The 19676-nt window shown below is 38.3% G+C and overlaps 1 protein-coding gene across 4 annotated transcripts in view; it reads right to left on the bottom strand.

Moving 5' to 3' along the window:
- The window catches only part of LOC150081995 (serine/threonine-protein kinase DCLK1-like), a 345782-nt gene that overhangs the window by 260366 nt on the left and 65740 nt on the right, over nucleotides 1-19676 (bottom strand). For all 4 annotated transcript variants that reach the window (XR_016547298.1, XM_090379891.1, XM_090379889.1 and 1 more), the window contains one exon: nucleotides 9383-9479. Coding sequence is in view for 3 of the 4 variants with exons in the window: in XM_090379891.1 (XP_090236017.1) it covers nucleotides 9383-9479 (97 nt within the window). In the remaining variant the exon portion in view is untranslated. The remainder of the gene's footprint in view (nucleotides 1-9382; nucleotides 9480-19676) is intronic.

The following is a 19676-nucleotide window of genomic DNA, read 5'->3' as shown; positions in this document are numbered from 1 at the left end:
AATACTGACAGTCGCTGCTGAAAGCCAAGCACAAATGGAAGTATAAGCAAACCAAGCACTTAAACTCCTTCAAGACTGGGCCACTGTCCACTTCTTAAAAATATCACCACCACCCAGACAGCACCATTTCAAGGCTTTTTGACCCCTTTTTGGTGGTCAAAAACGTTGGGTGGGTAGGTACCCTGTTGTTGCAATAGTGACAATCCAGCTATGAAGTATATCTCAAAACTGCCTGCCATATTTTTTGTGACATACTAAACTGCTTTGTTAGTTGAAAACTGAATTATTTGTGGATCAAGTGTCACTAATTTATTATTGGTGTGCCAATCTACTTTCCTGGAGAGCCATCACAGATTTATACTATGGTGAACAGAGGCTTGACTTCAATTATTATTAGAAAATGGTTGCTGTGTAGCAGGTCGATGTTTTCCACCTTAAAGTAGGACAGAGTGTTGTTGAACAGACTATCAAATCTCTTACAGTATTCATTCCAAAAGGAAGGTGAATATGATAGATGATTATTGCAACAACAAATGACCAAAGATGGGCCCAAAAAGCCTTGAAATGGTGGCATCTGCTGAGAATAAGTAACAATACTCTTCTCCATAGGAGAAGCGATACTTATTCGAGGTAGTGCAATACCATTGCAACTTGTTGTGAAGGTATTCACAATATGAGATATAATTAAAACGATGCATTAGAACTACCTTGATAGTAGAAATGATGTGTGCGTGCGTTCACCTATGCATAAGTAAACTCTTTTGTACTCTAAGAGTTCAGCCAGTCCTTTAAAGTTGGGAGCGATTGCAGACAACTGAATTCTCATGTCTGGTGCAACATCCAGTCTGTAACAATATTTACATTTTTTTTTAAAAATGTAAGGTAACATTCAAAGCAACCATTACAGAAATTATCCACAGGTCTCCTGGAAACTGTTCACACATCCCTTGGGATCTGCAAAGCACAGTTTGGGAAACACTGATCTAGCTCATTTTGTTGGATGGAATAGCTTGGTGGGATATACAAAGAGCAGATTGTAATATGGATATTGACAGCTATTCAGACTGCTGCTGCCTCTTGTGGGGGGGGGAGTTCAGTAAAATATGATATATGAGAATCTTACAAGCAGAGATGAGAAAAATATCCGATTGAATAAAGCAGTGGTTAGGTCACATCTTAAATACTGCATACAGCTCTGTAAAAACTCATTTTAGATGTGGATATATTGGAAACAGGAGCAAAGGACGACAAGATTAGTGAGAGGAATAAAAGGGGTACTTTTACCAAGAAAGGCTTCAGTTCTATAGTGTCTGGGAAGTAGCCACTTGCAAGCAGATCTGAATGAAGTGTATAAGCCTTTGAATGAATTGAGTAAGCAAAATGCTAATGGCATTCTCTTACTCAGACTACATCCATGATGGGGCATAAATTCAAAATGAGGAAGGATGATTGCATGGGACATGTGTGGAAGTTTGCTGTCAGCCAGTGGGTAGCTTATTATTGGAACAAATGTCGATCTGGTACTGTAGACAGGTAATAGGGGTAGTGATGGGTTTTTTTTTTTTTTTTGGCTGATGTTGTATTGTATAAGCTTCCTTTCTTACATAATTTGCCACCTACTACACTACATTCTTTTTAATTTGATAGATTATTTGAAATGCACAGTAGAGAGTCAGTTATCCAGAATAATTGATATCAGACCTCTTCCGGAAAGCCAAATTTTCTGGATAATCTAACTGAAATTTTTCTGGTAAGATAAAAAGATTAAATAAATTTAATCTTACCTTACGATTAAATTAAATAAGACTAATTAAATAAAAAGAAATTATAAACCAATCTGGGAAAGCAGAAACATCCATCCAGGCATTTTTATACAAAACAGGAAAATTAGAAAGATGTTTAAATGCTCTCGGTTTTTTTGACTTACCGATAATGAGCACGGACAAGCGGTGTGTCCCCGTGGCATTTGCACTCATAGCAATTGTAACTCGTTCTTTTCTCATCTTAAGTGCAGGCATTTCTCTTTTAGTGGCTAGAGTTTTTCTTGGTAATGCTTTCCATAATAAGCCCATCTCATCAACATTATAAACGTTTTCTTTCTTGTAATTTGCTATAACTGAAGAAAGTTACTTTTAAAGGACACTGCTGCCAATTAGCCAGCAGAAAGTTTCTCTCATTGAATATCTAGTTCACGTATACCGTGTCTCAGTAAAGTTTTTCAGCCAACCCGTGCTTGCCTTAAAATCTTCATTACCTATTAACTTAGAATAAAATCCAATGCTTTTTCACACAACATTGAGTCAGACACTGGTTCACATAAACTAAAAATAAATAAATTAAAAAATATAATAAATAAAGTGAATGCACTCTCTAAAATGGCATTTTCAGGTTTCAACAAAGTCTTTTCCCTGCTTGATCCTCCTTCACTATCATAATCAAAACAAATTCTGTTATAGCATTGGAATTTTTCTTGATGTCGTAAATCGAAGTCCCCACATTAAAAACTTTGTAGAGATTTCCTAAATTTTCACCTTTTCTAATTCTATTGATAATTTCTGTTTTTTGTTGCAATGTTAAAACTGTGTTTTCTTTTCATTCACATTTTACCTTAAAAACATGAGCAAAATATTAAATCTGTTTTGAGCCGATATTATTCTTAACGAATCAGAAGCTAAACTAATCTGAAATTCACTCATGGTTTCCAAGAAAACCCAGTAGTCTATGATATTTTTCTAAAGCACATTTCTGAAGGTCACAACCATAATACAATAAAAGCAATTTGCAGTTTTCGGTTTATTCGGCTTTTTGTTTGTACAATCTGTTATAAACATATAGTAAACTCGATCTGAATGAACTTACAACTAAGTACATTAGTCATGGAGTATCTGAATGAGAGCCCAGCATGGGAAAGTAGAGCATTAAAAACATACATTTGGATTGCACACTTGCAAAATTGTGGAATTATTTTTTTGTATTATAAATTCATGAAAGAAATTAACACAAAACTGTCTCAGGATCTTTTCTCTCCTTTTCAATACTACTTTGTTGAGTCAATTTAAAAGAAGGAATATATAAAACCTTTGCATTCAAATTTAACCATTCAAACACTTTGGAAATCTATTTTTATGATTATTTGCTTCAGTTGCATGCAATATTTTCCACAACACTCAGGTATATTCACGAATGTCCATCTTAAATGAGAATTATAAAAATTCTGCACGGTGTTAATAAGAGTGACTAAAAAGTACTCTTGATTAATTAATAAACTCATTCTGAACTTTTACATATACTCTGAACCCATTTTAATCAAGAAGGATTCATCTTATTTCTACCAACTTTGAATTAATGAAGTTTCACTGTAACATGCTGATTTGTTAGAACTAGACCATCATGTGTAGTATTTTGATGGATCTCTTCCTTTCTAAAAATATTAAGCTGACAGTTTTGGTGCATCCTGTGGTTTCAAATATGTCACTTGGAGGCACATATTCATATAAGTTGTATAGGTAGTCTATACTGGCTTGGAAACAAGACACATTTCACTGAAATAGTGTGTTCATTATTTCTCATTTAACTTTTGGAGCATTTCCAAGCTGTTGACATTTTTCACTTTTTTTTTTTTTTGAGACAAAAGGCTTTTCTGTATCCACATCTTCTTGAGAAAAATTTGTAGGACAGGATCATCTGATGTTTTTATCTGTGTTCATTACACATTGATGATGTGAAGTTTTGTTTTTGCTTGCATCTTTGGTTGGAGAAGCAGAGGTTTTTAAGTAGTATGGACACTGGCATGTTAAGTGCCGTTTTGTTGTCGTTGTTATTTTTGGTTTTTTAGGAGCATTAGCAACTAAGGCCATATTGCTCCGGTGATATGCAGTAGTCATTCTTGACCTTTCCGCATCCTCCATATTTGGTGGCTCACGGGCTCGAACCCTGGTCTAATCAAGAAACGTGTGCTACGCACTGCTGCTCCTGCCCACCTGGCTATGCTTGATTTTGTGTCATAGTCAAAGTACATGAAAACAAAACTTTTTTTTTTTTTAAGCCTTTCTCAACAAGAATTTGAGAAAGGCTCTTTTTGGGAGTATTGTTAGCTCAGTCTATGGTTCAGCATGGTACATTTTAGGGATATCAGCAAACATGGGTTGGTGGCAAAATAATGCTTTTTGCCTCCTGGTAGGAAAGAGTTGTTTTATATTTTTGGATCATTTTTCACTTTTCCCAGCAATCACATGTTCTAGAATAGGCAGGGCAGTCTTTTTTATAAGATGGACAAATTGATTGCGTAGCATTGCAAGTGTGATCAACTGATCCACACTTAGCATAAAAGCAGGAGTTCCCCAACAAGCTTCTCCAATAATGTCCATATTTCAGATATCAGAAACACCATAGAGTTTGGTATACATGATCTTACATTTCATCCCAGCTAATGGAGGTTGGATGCTTCAGTGTGTTGAACAACAAGATAAGATTATGTACAGGGGTGAGAAACCTATCATCTTTCCTGGTCAAGAAAGATAGGATTGTGTTCAATTTGATTATTCCATGTTCTTTAAGTTCTTATAAGATCTTCCCTTTAGATATATCTAACAGTTGTGAGTGCCAGATCACTCCTTTACAGATGAAGTAATCTGTGAAATATCACCTTTACTGGTAATTCAATGAAGAGGTTAATATTCAGAAGTTATTCATTATGTCCAGCACTGGAGATCTCAATGAGGATGTCTCCTGACCTGAATCTTAACAGATTTGTAAGACTGAGCTATACTTTAAGTCCTTTTGAACTCTAAAAGGAGAGTTTTTCTTTCATATTATTATTATTATTAGCCATATGGTGCAAGGAAGCCTGAGGCTTATGCTGCCTAGCCAAAAAAAAAAAATTTCCCAAGTTACCCTCAGAGAGAGAGAGAGAGAGAGAGAGAGAGAGAGAGAGAGAGAAAAAAAAAATCACCAAGAAAGTGAAGAACGATGATATCCAGCTCAGGACCCTTGGTGTGCCAAGCCCATAATACTTACCAGATGTGAGCCCATTGGAGTGAATGAATGATCAAGACAATTGGAACTGCATAAGCTTCACTGTTAATTTTCTGGCATTTGACCATCCCTGTATTGGGATGGATTCATATCCTTTTTTCATAGTTGTCTGGGTTGCAACTGGCAACCCAGAGAATTTTGTGTGCTCATTATTCATGTTTTGATCATTTTGGCCCTGGGAGGTTGTCTTTCCTTCCAACCCCACTGTGTAAAGGAAAGAATGATGGTACCTAGTGATCCAAGTGAAGAAAAGGGAGCAAATTTAAATAAAAAGGATTACAGAAAGGCGAATTCCCGCAAAGACTATTATATGATTAGCCTTATTAATTCAGATAATCAAGAATTAACAGACATGAAACTTAAGAGAAACTAATTTACAGTTAAGCATACTAGATTATTATTATAAAAAAGATGCTGTGGTCACTAATATCAATTGATACTTAGGGCCAGTAAATATTATATTTTGCCTTATGTAACCAAAAAAAAAATAATAATAATAATATTTATATTATGTCAGAAAATTTATTACAAAAATCTTTTCTTCAGGACATTAAAAATAAAAAAAAAAGTAAACTGCAGCCATTTATCAATCCACTGCAGGATAGAACTTCCTCAATGATTCATATTGAGGGAAATGGACCGTAATCTGCTAGGCTAGTCTAGTGCAAGTTGGCAGATTAACCATATTTAGCAATCGAGGGCTTGAACCCCAGTCTACTCAGAACATGTGCTACTGTACTCCTGTTCCTAACCACTTGGCTACAGAGGCCTATACATATAGGGGACACACATACTAAATATTTTTAATTTAGTAAACAAAATGAAATAGGAATTCAAGTTTGTGTTCTCCAAGCCTGGAAAAAGTATTTGACAAGATTTAAAAGCCTAAAAGTTTTAGAAGTACAGTCAGTTCTGCTATAAAGCAGGACATGTGCTCCTAAAAATCTCCATGTTATGGTATTTTGCACATTTAAAACAACAGGGCTTTGGGAAAAATAGGGATAGGGGCAGAGCACTATAAAAAAAAAAAAAAAAAAAAAAAAAGTTCAGTCTAGAAATTAAAAAATAAAAAAAGTTAAACAAAATAGCTAACACAAGTTTAAACATCTTAAATTTCTAATAAATAAATAAATAAATATTAGAGTAAATATAGCACTTTACCTTGACAAGATATGAAGTTTGTTTGATTGATATTTCTGCTCACTGACCTTTTTTTGGATTATAAAATTTAAAACAATAAAAAAGAAAACCAATCAATAACAACAAACACACGATACACAAATTTCACAAGTGAGACAAATTTACAAAGCTTAAAAAATAGGAATGAAGAGAATATTCTGAAAATTTGTTTTTTATATGATTGAAGATTTCATGGAAGGGGAAGACACATTTCACCATAATAATGTTAAAACCTACAGAATTCCAGCTATCAGTATTATTGCAAATGCAGTAAAATAGAGTTTACTACCATTTATAATTAGACTGTACTAAAGGAGAAGTCCAATAAACTGAACTTGAAATTGTTTTCATTGTTTTATGGAAGTGACCTCTGGAAATGTGCTCCTCTGCTCACACTATCACCACTCACAAAATTTCTGTTCAAACAGAAATGTGAGCTCCTAAAAACATGAGGGCCTACAATATCATGTGCTATCTTGTGAATACAGCGAATGAAAACAGTATGTCTCCAACCAATACAACTACAGTAAATGGGAAATATAGCTATCACACATTTGACGTTTGGCATTAAGCTATGTAAATTTGTATTATAAATCAACAGGGATTACCTTTATTTTAGATATAGGAAGCTTCTTTTCCAACTCTCCTAGTCCAACTCGCAATATCTATTTTGTAATGGCAATATCTATTTTGTAAAGCAGGTAGGACATCTTCCCCGCTGTCAGAACCGTAGTGTTCAGACTGTGTGGTCTCAACAATGAGCGCTCATGACTGCTGTCTACAAACACCATACTTCTGGCAGCATGGAAACCATTACTTGGATTGGCATAAAATTAGATTTTTGAGGTCTAAACTGTTTAATAAATATGGACCGATTATTTCTTTCGGTCCTATAGCTGGACTTGAGTTAAATTTAGGGGTCTAATAAAATTGGATATGGGGGGGGGGGGAGATTATTCTCTACATTCCTTAAGTCAGACTAGAACTTTTCAGGCGTCATGGTCACAGGAACGGAGCAACTCACAATTAATCCGAAACTTTTGTCTTAGGTTGTAGTGTTTGTTCTTCACACATGCGTATAAGTGACGAATCGTCGGACAATAGGAATGGCCTATGGATATTGATTGAAGTTTCATCTCTAAGGTTTCTGCAATAAATAGTTTGTGATAGTTGTGTTGAATATTTATAATTTTTGTTTCATTAAAGCTGAATGAATGTTCAGCTATTGCGTGTAACGAAAGTTCCGATGCATTTGAACGACCATCCCCCGCAAAGAAGCTTCGTGTTGTTTTGCTCGAAGCTGTGCCACTCCAATGAGTGCCTCCGTAGCCAGGTGGGAAGGAGCAGCAGTGCGTAGCACACGCTTCTTGATTAGACTGGGGTTCAAGCCCATCACCACCAAATACGGAAGATGCGGAGAGGTCAGGGAATGACCACCGCATATCCCGGAGCAATATGGCCTTAGTTGCTAATGCTCCTAAAAACCAAAAACAACAACAACAGCCACTCCCATGGTAGATCCTACATAAACAGCATCGCAATTTTTGCATGGGATGCTGTATACGAGGTCATGCTGTGATTGAAATGTGGTGTTTGAAGGTCGATTTCTGAAGAATGTGTATAATTTGTTCATGGGTTTTGCTATGATTTTCATGTCAGTTCCCTTGCATATTTGATTAAGTTTACTGTACCAGTACTCGACATAGGGAATGATAATGAAATGTATTTTGGTCTTGTCAGATTTTTGTGCAATGTTTGTTGCGAGGTTGTTATTTATTTTATCACAGGCTATTGTTTTGACTTTGTTTATATAGGTTAGCGGGTAACCCCTATTTGAGAATCTTGTAGTTAATTCATTTATTTCAGTGGTTAGAGAAATTTGGGTGGAAGAATATTTAAAGGCATTAAGAAATTGGTTCAGCATGACCGATTTTTTGTATGGTTGGGGATGATAACTGTGGAAATGCAAAAGCATCCCCTTATTAGTGGGTTTTCTATATGCTGAAATTTAGTTTTTGTCCTAATCTGTGTATGGTAAAATTAAGGAAGTTTATGGAGTGGGTTTCTGCTAATTTACATACAAAGTAAATTTGTATGTATTGCTGCGCAGGTTGCTACGTTCAGCTTGGCGCTGGGTTTTGCGTTCGTCTAGTGTTATTCACAGACAAAAATCACACACGAGCCAATGCAAAAATAGCATTATACTCTCACTATTCCCTAATATATAATCAGTTGCATTGGAGCAAATTTTCATTGCAAAAATGCATGTTAGAGAGAACTGACTGTAGTTGTATTCAAGGAATGAAAAATATTTATACACTCAGTGGATAGTTTATTAGGAAAATCACCCTAGAGTTATAGAGAATAACATCCTTTTCTTTCCCGAGAATAGTAATTCACTATGGCATAAATCAGAATATAATAGGAACATTCAGTATATATTCAATTATGATGAACAGCCCACAATTACTGGAAAGTACAGTTGCTTAACTGGCCCTATTAACTCCACACAAATGCACAAACTCATTGGGATCTGGTTAATAATAAAAGCTGGAGAAGAAAAGAGAAGATCGCTGTAACATTCCTACAACTGCACATAGAGGCTTGATGTATCAAATCCTGTTGGAAAGGGGAGGGGGTTCAATAATGATATTTATGAAAATATTGCTATCCATGCATTGGTCTCTCGACATAATTAAACTTTACAACATAAGCTGGCTTCAACGAATTTATGACCATTTTTCATAAGGACCTGGTCATACCAACTGCCTGATGCCACTAGAATTGAGTTCTGTAAGAGTAAACTATTTCACTTGTGATCTAGTAATAGCAATCTTTTGCCCACTGAAGCAAATTTCTTCAAAAACTTACCATAATTTCTCCCAGCTGTCTACAAATAATAAGCAGTAAGGTCATCAACTATTTGGCAATATCAGATATACTACATATGCAGAAACCTAATTTTGAATTAAAATTAGGATGTCTCTGTCATTTTATTATTCAAATGATATCAACAACTTGCACAAATATCTGCTGTCAATGTATATTACACAGACTATAATTCTGAAAGGCAGTAGAATGTTCAATTTGCTTATAGGAATTGATAATTCAAATAAACTGTCCACTAACTGTAGATACAGCACAAAATTTTGTCAGTACATTTCCCTACCTTCAGGATCAAGGTCAAAATCATCATGGGAATATTTTTCAGATCCATATGCAATAAACACATCATCTTCACTAAAAAAGTCAGCAAGGCAAGTAATCTGGAAGAAAAAATGAATAAAACAAATACAATCACACTGAAATTAAAGACCAAAATTTTTTTTATTGTGCATATAATCCATTCTTTGAACTCTTGATCATCATGTAGAAATTGTTTTTGTAAGCGGTGGCCTTAATTCCATTAATTAAAAAAAAAAAAAAAAATTTTATATTTTTATCTAATATTGTTATCAAAGCATTCATTATTCCATGTACAGCATATAACTTACTAAGCTAGTTGTTATATTTTTCTAGTTCAACTGCATGATTGGTTTAGGCCAAAATTATAGTTTAATTCTAAACAAAAATATTCAAATTAAACATACATTAAACATTAGGCAAGCAACTGAAAATTATAAAAAGAAAAATTACAAGTACTTAAAGACAAATGCCATCATTCACAGTTTGGTGTAATATCTTTTTAAATTGTATAGCATCACTTGCTTAGGTGAATCTACTATACATTTTTAAAAAAAACCAAGACATTATCTGGACAGTTAATTTGAACTTTACTGGCTTTTCATTAGCTGGCAGCTCTACCAGTAAATGTATGTCAACTACAAATAATATTTGTCTAAATGAACAGACAAGCAATATATGGAAGTAAAAGCTACATTTAAAATGCATAATTATGCTTTCCTTTAACCCCTAAAATGGAACTCTGGTATTATGTATGAATTTTATGTCAATTACTGCACTGAAATAGCTCTGCAATCCTATAGGAAAATAACCTTATCTAAGCGAAAACAAGACAGCCCACTTACTGGATACAACTCAAGATAACTCCATACCATCAAGAGGAAAAAAATATATATATACAAAAGCGGTCAACTACTGGGGCTATATAAGGTACAGAAATAAAGAGTGAAGACGTCAAAGCAAAAGGTAACCTCTCTACTCAATGACTGGGGAGGAAAATTTGATATGAAGTTTGCCAAGTTAGATTAACAACAATAAACACAGTACCTTACCTTAATAATAGTTGTTACATGATCCAGATTAAATAATTTGTTTGTGGATATTGTGATTTAGAAAAATATGGCCATAAGCCACAGGTTCCCAAATTTTCTGATGTCTGGAGACTAGGCACCTACAAGGTGGTGTAATTGAGGTGTATAAGACCTGAGGAGACATATTCAAATTGAGGAAAGACAACAGTAGAACAGATAGGCAGAAATTTGTCTTTAGCCAGGGGGTGATAGATAGTTGGAACTGACTTCCATCTGTCATAGTGGAGGCCAAAAATTTAAGTTCAAAGAAGAATTAGACAAGGATTTGAAGTGAACAGATGGGTGAAATGGGAGGTGTTTTTTTTTTTTTTTTTTTTGACTGATGCTATATAAGCTTGCTTTCTTGCATCATATGCCTCTACTAATGCTAAATATATATATTTCTAATTCAGGTGTTACATTAACTATATACATGTTATGGGCTTAGTTTAAGTGCACTTATTTTTGAGAACATGATTGGATGTATTGTGTGAATGTTAATTGTTTGCATAATTATGTATGAAAATTTGCTTGACTGGGGCTCTCTATTGAGTGTTTCTGCATCTTGGCATATGTATGAGTAGGGAGTGAAAACGTATAGGTAGTGTGCTTGCTGGTAGCTTTCTGTCGTGTCCATGCTTTCAGATGTGATGGAGAGCTCTAGTGCGTATGTTTTTTTTTTTTTTTTTTTTTTTTATCTAGAGTATGTGAGTAGCAAGTGAAAATGTGTATGGCAGTGTGTGCTTTCTTGCTGCTCCCAATCACATCCACATTCTTACACTTGATTGAGAGCTTGTATCAACATGGACTTGCAAAAATATATTCTTTTCTCTCCAGTGTGCAGAAACAAATGAATGCTTTAATTAAAAGTGAAAACTGTGGTTTAAGTGAGCTGTGTAAACAGTAACATGTGTGATAGTCTAAGTATACATGTATTGTATGCATGGGTGATTGATTGTCTATCTGTGATTATATGTATGCACAAAAGTATGTTTGGAAGACAATGTCTGCCTGCGTGTGATTATGCATAAGTCAGTAAGTAATTATAAATATTATTACTATCTCATATATGCATCTCAGAGACAGATTGGGTCAAAAATTCTTACCGGGGAAAACAAACAGAATGTACTGGAGGTCAGAGCGTAATATTAAAAATCACACCAGCCTCCGGTGTATCTCTATTCAACTGCTGGATGAGAAGTGTCTGCTTAACCTGCACAAAAAAAAAAAAAAAAGGTATATAGTCCTGTTCAGGATACTGTAGTAAGATAAGTGTGTGAAAAGGATGGCTGAATGTGAATGTCCTATATATATATATATAGAAGAACTCTTTAGTGTATACACAAAGCAGTACACAACACCTTTCACAGCTACAAGCCAGGGGTTTAAATGAAAGGGTAATACATAATAAACAAGGGTGAGAGGGGGGAAAAACAGTATTATTACCAATTATACAACCATTATGATTAAAGACTGGAGCACAAAAAAAGACATTTACATATGAAAAAAAAAAAAAAATATATATATATATATATATATATATATATATACATATACACACACAACAGCATGTTAGCAAGTAAAATAATTTTATAGGGAGAAGTCCTTTTATAGTGCAGGACAGTCAACTGGGAAGGTGCAGAAAGGTTGGAATACTGGAGTGAGATCCATGGCAGTAATGGAGGGGTCCTTAAGAGCCTGTTCTAAGAGAGTATGTTCAGAGAATGACTGGATATACACAGGTCTTAATGTATCTGCACCTAACAGCTTGGTCATGGAAGTGTGAAAGTTGTTGCTTAAGCATCCACCGGATTTGGCAGAACTTTATTTGCAGGTAGTCTTTAAGTAGCAGAAAGGATAGCTTTTGGTTAAAAATAATCCCAGATCAGTGTTGTTAGACAGCAAAAACTGCAGATCCTCTTAAAATGGGTTGCACTATCGTTGGGTTCCATTTGAGTGAGAAAGTCAACTGTTTCGACTTCTCGAGATTGGTGTGAAGAATGAAACAAGAGAGGAAGGCCTCAAGGTTCCGGATTTTCTGAAGGATTAAGGCACTGATATAGTCAGAAGTGTCTCCAGGGTTGAAAGGAGTGAACAGTTTTATGTTATCTGCAAAGGTGATAATGTCAGTTCAACACATCACAAACAGCACAAGAACAGCTGAGAACAAGATCCCAGACAGGACCTCACCTAGTGGGACCCCCAGCTGTAATAGTCCTAGTGTAGCACAGATTACCATCACAAACAATAACAGTCCAGTTCTCAAGCATTGTCTGAATAAACCACAGCACTTCACCACCAATGAGGCAATACTCATGTAGTAGCCTTGCCAGTGTATGAACAGACATGGCATCAAATGCTGCCTGGACATCGATATACATAATGGTAATTTCCAAGCCATGCTCAAACACCTTGAGGATCTTGGTAGATCCTGACCAGGTAGCATAGTGGATCTGTGGTAGCTATTATGGCATTATTTGGGTGGTTAATGTTCTCAGAAGACATTTCTCAAAGAGTTTTAATAGGCTTGATGCAAAAGAAATTGGGTGGAATCACGTGACTTAGCTGAGAAGCAGTTTATTTTCAGCAGCAGTCTTACTAGAGTTGTTGCTTGGGTTTTATTGGCGCATTAGCGACTAAGGCTATAATGCGCCAAAACCTGGTCATAAAAAGTAAAATTTTCAGTGGCCTAATGATTTAGGTAATTAAGTCAAGGTATGAAACAAGTATAAACTAAAAGATAAATATCAGTAAACAAGTAACTATAATAATAAGATTTTTTAAATGTGACTAAAAAGGTTTACTGAAGTCAAAAAGCTAAAAACAGCAGACACATTGTCATTGTCAGATAAAATCTGACTGAGTGTATAAGGCTCAGTCAGATGGTTAAAAGCGGTAAAACGGATATTGCTAAAATCTGGACAGTCAATTAAAATGTGTCTAATTGATAAAATTGTGCCACAAGACTCACACATAGGAGGGTCATCAGCCCTCAGCAAAAAAGAATGTGTCAAATGACTATGTCCTATGCGGGTCCAGGCAAGAACAACTTCCTCCTTACGATTCCTGCGCAGACTAGACTGCCACGGTTCAATTACAGGCTTTATTTGATATAATTTATTCGCAGTCTGTCTATTCCACGAATTATGCCAATGTATTTTCTCGTGTATTATTTGCCTGTAGTCTGTATAGGGGACTGACAGGCAGCGATTATTATTGAGAATTGCTGATTTGGCTGCGGTGTCAGCCAAATAGTTTCCCATAATCCCAATGTGGCTGGGAATCCAGCAGAAATGGATATCATATTCGCATTCATGGAGAACGTGAATCTTCTGCTGAATGCCAGACAGAACTGGATGAGGATTATATCTCACAGATATTAAAGCCTGTAACATGCTAAGAGAGTCGGAATATAAAATGTACCGTTGGTATTGGCATTCACTAATGTGATCCAAGGCTAACTCTACAGCGTGCAGCTCTGCAGTAAATATGCTGCATTCAGAGGGAATCTGCTCTGATATAGTGCTGTCTGTAAAGACAGCAGAAGATCCCACATGATTCTGACTTTGAACCGTCTGTGTAGACTGGCGCGAAGTCGGAATATTCAGTTCGGTGTGCTGAATTAAGCTGCAGGTAGACACATGATGGAGTGTCCGACTTTCCCCAGTTTCTAAGCGACAAGTCGCATGCCGGGACACGAGCATGCCAGGGTGGAAAGGGTTGCTTTGATGTTTGGGCAATCTTGTCTACCTTGATATTAAGTTCTTTGAGTAGCTCTTGGAAACGAATACCAAAAAGGACGATTGGCAGTCTTGCGGGTATTGTATAAATTTTCCCATCGTGGCTCAAAAATGAATGGCCACGTAGGATGGTCTGGCAGGGATTTCAGTTTTAAAGCATACTTTAAAGACAACTGCTTACGTCGAAGCGATAACGGTGGTTCGTTTGCTTCGACGTATAAGCTCTGGACAGGAGATGCGCGATATGCTCCAGTAGCAATACGTAAGGCCTGATGATGGATGGGGTCCAGCCATCGCAGGACACTGTCTCTGGCTGATGAATATACCTGGGACCCATAATCTAGTTTGGATCGCACGAGTGCACGGTAAAGCCGAAGAAGGGTCCATCGGTCTGCTCCCCAAGATGTAGAGGAGAGCGAGCGGAAAATATTAAGCCCACGTGTGCACTTTGTGCGGAGTTGATGAATATGATCCAAAAAGGTCAGTTTTTTTTTTTTTTTTTTATCGAATACGAGTCCCAAGAATTTTGTGTTCGCTGCTACTGGAATAGCATTTTGTCCGAGCCTTAATTCAGGTTCAGGATGAAGATTACGCTTGCGACAAAAGTGTACGCAAACGGTCTTCTCCGGCGAGAACCTGAAGCCATTAGCAAATGCCCAGGAATTCAGACTATCAATGGCTTTCTGCAGTTGTCTTTCAATAACCCTCATGTTGCACGACTGACAAAAAAATGCTAAAGTCATCAACATAGAGGGCACTGTTTACAGTTGGAGGAAGTTGTTCTGTGATGGAATTTATTTTGATGGCAAAAAGCATGACACTTAATACTGATCCTTGTGGTACTCCCTCCTCTTGGCTAAAGGAGCGAGAGAGTGAGGATCCCACACGAACTTGGAACGATCGACTGGCTAAAAAGTTTTGAATAAAAAAGGGGAGATGCCCTCTTAGGCCTAGGCTATGTAAATCTTTTAAAATGCCAAATCTCCAAGTTGTGTCATACGCTTTCTCCATGTCAAAGAACACCGACACCAAGTGTTCACATTTTAGGAAAGCATCCCGGATGGATGCTTCCAATCTAATAAGATGGTCCAAAGTGGACCGGTTCCTTCGGAAGCCGCACTGGATGTTGGAGAGAAGGTCATTTGATTCGAGATACCATATTAAACGAGAATTGACCATTCTCTCCACGATTTTGCACAGACAGCTGGTCAGAGCAATAGGACGATAATTGGTGGTGACTTTTGGATCCTTTCCTGGCTTAGGAAAGGCAAGAACGATTGCCTTTCGCCAGGAGTCCGGAAACTGCCCTTCAGTAAAGATTCTGTTATACAGAAGGAGCAGACAATCCAGAGATTTTTGTGAAAGATGTTTAATCATTTCATAATGGATGCCATCTGGTCCAACAGCACTTGCTTTGGAAAGAGCGAGGGCTCTTTTCAGTTCCTGAATAGTGAAATCCCCGTTGTAGGGATAAATGCTCTTAGATTTAAAGTTAAGTGCTTCTTTTTCTAGTTTATGTTTCAGGACCAGGAACTCTGGGGAATACGAAGATGTTCCAGAGATGTTAGAGAATGTTTCCCCAAGAGAATTGGCTATTGCAGTTGGATCTGCAATAGCACATCCATTATAATCTAGGCTTGAAGAAGGGTGGGATGTATATTTTCCCTTCATTTTCCGGATTTTATCCCAGACTATCTTAGAGTTGGTAGACTGGTTAATAGATGATGTAAAACAGATCCACGATTCCTTTTGGCTGACGGCGGATATATCGTGCTTTGGCTCGTGCATGTTTAAAGGCTATAAGGTTGGTCGTGGTAGGATATCGGCGGAATATCCCCCATGCTTTGTTTTGAGCCTTTTTTGCTGCTGTGCATTGTGAATTCCACCAAGGTTTGGGAAATGGTGGAAACCGGGCGGATGTTTTTGGAACAGCATTCGCAGCTGCTTGGACAATATTTTCTGTGATGTACTTAACTGCATCATTGATAGACTCTTGACTGACTGTGCTAAGATAAAAATTTGCCTGATGTTGGAAGGCAGTCCAGTCAGCCTGATCAATCTTCCACCGTGGTAACCTGGAGGGAAGACATGGTCTCCCACTGTGTAACGAGGTTATCACAGGGAAGTGATCACTTCCGTATGGATTCTCCTCCACTTCCCAAGTGAGTGAAGGGAGTAGAGAAGGGGAGCAGATAGAGAGATCAATGGCAGAAAAAGTACGGGTAGGCATGTGGAAGAAGGTATTTGTTCCAGTATTTAGAAGGGAAAGGTCATTGTCATTTAGCATACGCTCTATGACTCGTCCCCTTCCATTGATGTTAGCACTACCCCACAGGGTGTTATGTCCATTAAAATCCCCGAGAAGTAAGAAAGGGGGAGGCAACTGCGTTAGAAGATCATCAAGGTCTTCCTGGGGGATGTCAGTCCCAGGTGGCAAATAAAGAGAGCAAACTGTTAATATAAATCCCACCGAAAGGCGAATTGCAACAGGTTCCATGCTAGTTGTAATTAGCAAGGGCTGAACTGGGGTCTGATTGCTGACGAGGATAGCCACTCCTCTATTAGCAGAGCCATCCGCAATTCTATCCTTTCGAAAAATTGTGATGTTGTGCATGGTGGGATCGTCATTTGCCTTTAGATATGTCTCCTGCAAGCAAAAGCAAACTGGCTCGTGCTTTTGCAGGAGGGCCTTGATGTCATCAATATTTCGCCAGAATCCACAACAATTCCATTGTAGGAATTTAGCCATTATTTTGGCTTGGTGGGTCCATCAGGCAGCTTCCGAGGCGCTGAGGGCTTACTTTTATCAGTCTTAGGTTTATCTTTTTTGGGGAAGAACGGACGCTGTCCCATGTCCATTTCTTCCTCCGCAAAGAGTTCCAAGACTGAATCTTCGGGTACCTCCTTCTGGTCGACATCCATGTTTTCTTGGGTTCTAGGGGAGGACTTCACCTTTTTTATTCTTATCTTTCATAGTTACCTTTGTTGCTTGTGGAGCATTAGGAGGTACCGATATAGGAGTGGCAGCTGATTGGTCCTTCTGGGCAGGTTTTTGAGAACTTAAGAGATAACGCGCGATGGGAGTGAAAGACTCCTTTTGAGGAATGGTCATGTCTGTCTGAGTTCCGACGGAACATCTCCCTGCTACCTTCTGGGCGTAGGTAGGTTTGTTGATATTCAGGGGTTTGACCATTTCCTTGCCTCCTGGTATGATATATTTAGCTCTGCCTTCAGCCGTTGAATTTCTTTTTCTTCTTTCCATCTCTGGCATGCTCGTGAATAGGCCGGGTGTTCGCCTTCACAGTTAATACAGGTGGGTTTTGCGGCTGAACATGCTGTTGTTTCGTGGTCCTTTGCACCGCATCAAGCGCATGCAAAGACTCCACGGCAGGCCATTTGAGAATGTCCATACTTCTGGCATTTAAAACACCGTAAAGGGTTCGGAACGTATGGACGTACTGAACAATTGATGTATCCAGCTTTAATCTCGTCAGGAGGTTTAGGAGTGTTAAAGGTCAGGATAACGTTCCTGGTTTTAACAATTTTTCCATCCCTTCGCGCAGTAATTCTCTTGATGGCAATAACTCCCTGGGGTTTTAATTCGGAGCAGATTTCCTCCTCGGTTACGTCGAGAAGGTCCCACTCCGAAATGACACCTCTCGATGAATTGAGTGTTCTGTGTGGTGTCACTGTTATGGGTATTCCACCGATTGATGTTACTCGGAGGAGATGTTCTGATTGCCTGTCATTTTTAGTTTCAATTAAAAGGTCTCCAGAACGAAGCCTCTTAACTGATTTGGGTGAACCTGCTAACCCATCTAACCCTTTTTTGAATAAAAAAGGGCGACATTTTACCAATCGGTTTTTCACTGGTGGAATGTGTAATTAGGAACCTTGGGACAGGCCCTGATGGTAGTTCGGTTCTCTGCCTCTTTTTAGCAATAATGCTATCTGTATCTGTGTCGTTGTTTTCAGATAGGGACCGGGACCCCTGAAGAAATAAGTTTATCAGGATTCACAGTTTTTTTATATGGTTCAGTGCCCAGGCTCCCCACCCACCATGGAGCCCAAAGGGACGCCCACTACCCGGCATGCAATAAATGCGCTCGGGAGTGGAACGCCAGGGCTACCCAGACACTATACCCGCACCACCGCCAGCCTGAATCCTGTCCCTCAGACCATGAGGGTAGGGCCGTGGCATTGACACGGTTGACCCTTGCAGGCGAGCCTACTAGCCGATTGATCCTAGCCGGGCCTTCCAGGACCTCCCGTCTTGTCGAAGCAGGGGCCAAAGTGGTGTATTGAAGCTGGGCCCCTCAACCACCAGGATCCCCCTTTCCGAATTTCCACGGGTCGCAGCACACGGCAAACATGCCGGATTCCATTGATGTAAGCCTGGAACCTAGGCTGTGAGCGTTGGATCCCAGTGATGCTAGTCTGGAAATCCAGAAGCGTCACTGGGAGGTCCCCTCACCACGTACAGGTGCCCACGTCAAGGGGGGGGTCTTACTAGATAGACATGCCCCCATAGGAGGGGAAAAAATTGAAGGATCTTGTTAAATAGCAGCAGAATAGGAGCAACAATAAATGCATTCAGACATTTCAACATAAACTGAGGAATCCCATTGGCACCGGAAGCAGCCATTGCACTGATCAGCTGATATCTCGTGAGGGGAACTGTATTTTAGCAAGTCAGTTGAAATTGGATTGAGTAGGAATTCACTGGTGTAGTGGATTCTGGCTGAGTGGAGAACCTAGTTATATGGTCAAGCCAACTGCTAAGATTGAGTGAGTCAATGGTGTCTTCTGAGTAGCTTTTGTGGAAGGGTTCCCCCTTATTCATGGTAGCCCCTAGTCGTCTGCTCTCTTGTCCCTAAAAAAAAAAAAAAATATGCCCTAGCACAGATTCTGTCCGAATGTAAGCAGAATTTTTCCACCTCTTGTGCATATTCTGTTTCATGGGAAAACTTCCAGACTTTTGAATTCCACTAAGCCTTTGAATGATCTGTGATGGTTAGTTTCTTCATTAGTGAGTGTCCATCTTGTCTATGTAGATGGTTATACCCTGAATATGTACATTTAAAAAAAAGAAAGTTGTTTACCGGTTGAGTTGTGTGTGTGTGTGTGTGTGTGTGTGTACATATACACACATACAGTGAAACTTCTCCTAACAGACACCTCTCGTTAATGGACATCTCTCTACAACGGAGATTTTCAAATTCCCCAACTCTCCTCTATTGGTTTTAACGTGTTTTCAGCTTCTGTCTAGTGGACATTCTCTGTAACGGATGCGGACAGGCAATCTGCACTGTTTCGTTTAGATTAGCACTTAATTTAATCTCCCCATAACGGACTGCGGAAGAGCTCACGGCCCTTTTTCTAGGAACTTTTCTTCCACATATTGCCTCAATCTATTTTCTATTTCTGATTCTCTGAATTTTATCAAGGTTTACGCCGCGGTTGTAAACCC

This window comes from Mastigoproctus giganteus, chromosome 8 (genome assembly GCF_048544385.1).
Source record: "Mastigoproctus giganteus isolate SK-2022 chromosome 8, ASM4854438v1, whole genome shotgun sequence".
In the NCBI taxonomy this organism is placed as follows: Eukaryota; Metazoa; Arthropoda; class Arachnida; order Uropygi; family Thelyphonidae; genus Mastigoproctus; species Mastigoproctus giganteus.
Note: the sequence above shows the minus strand (reverse complement) of the source record. Positions and strands in the feature narration are given on the sequence as shown.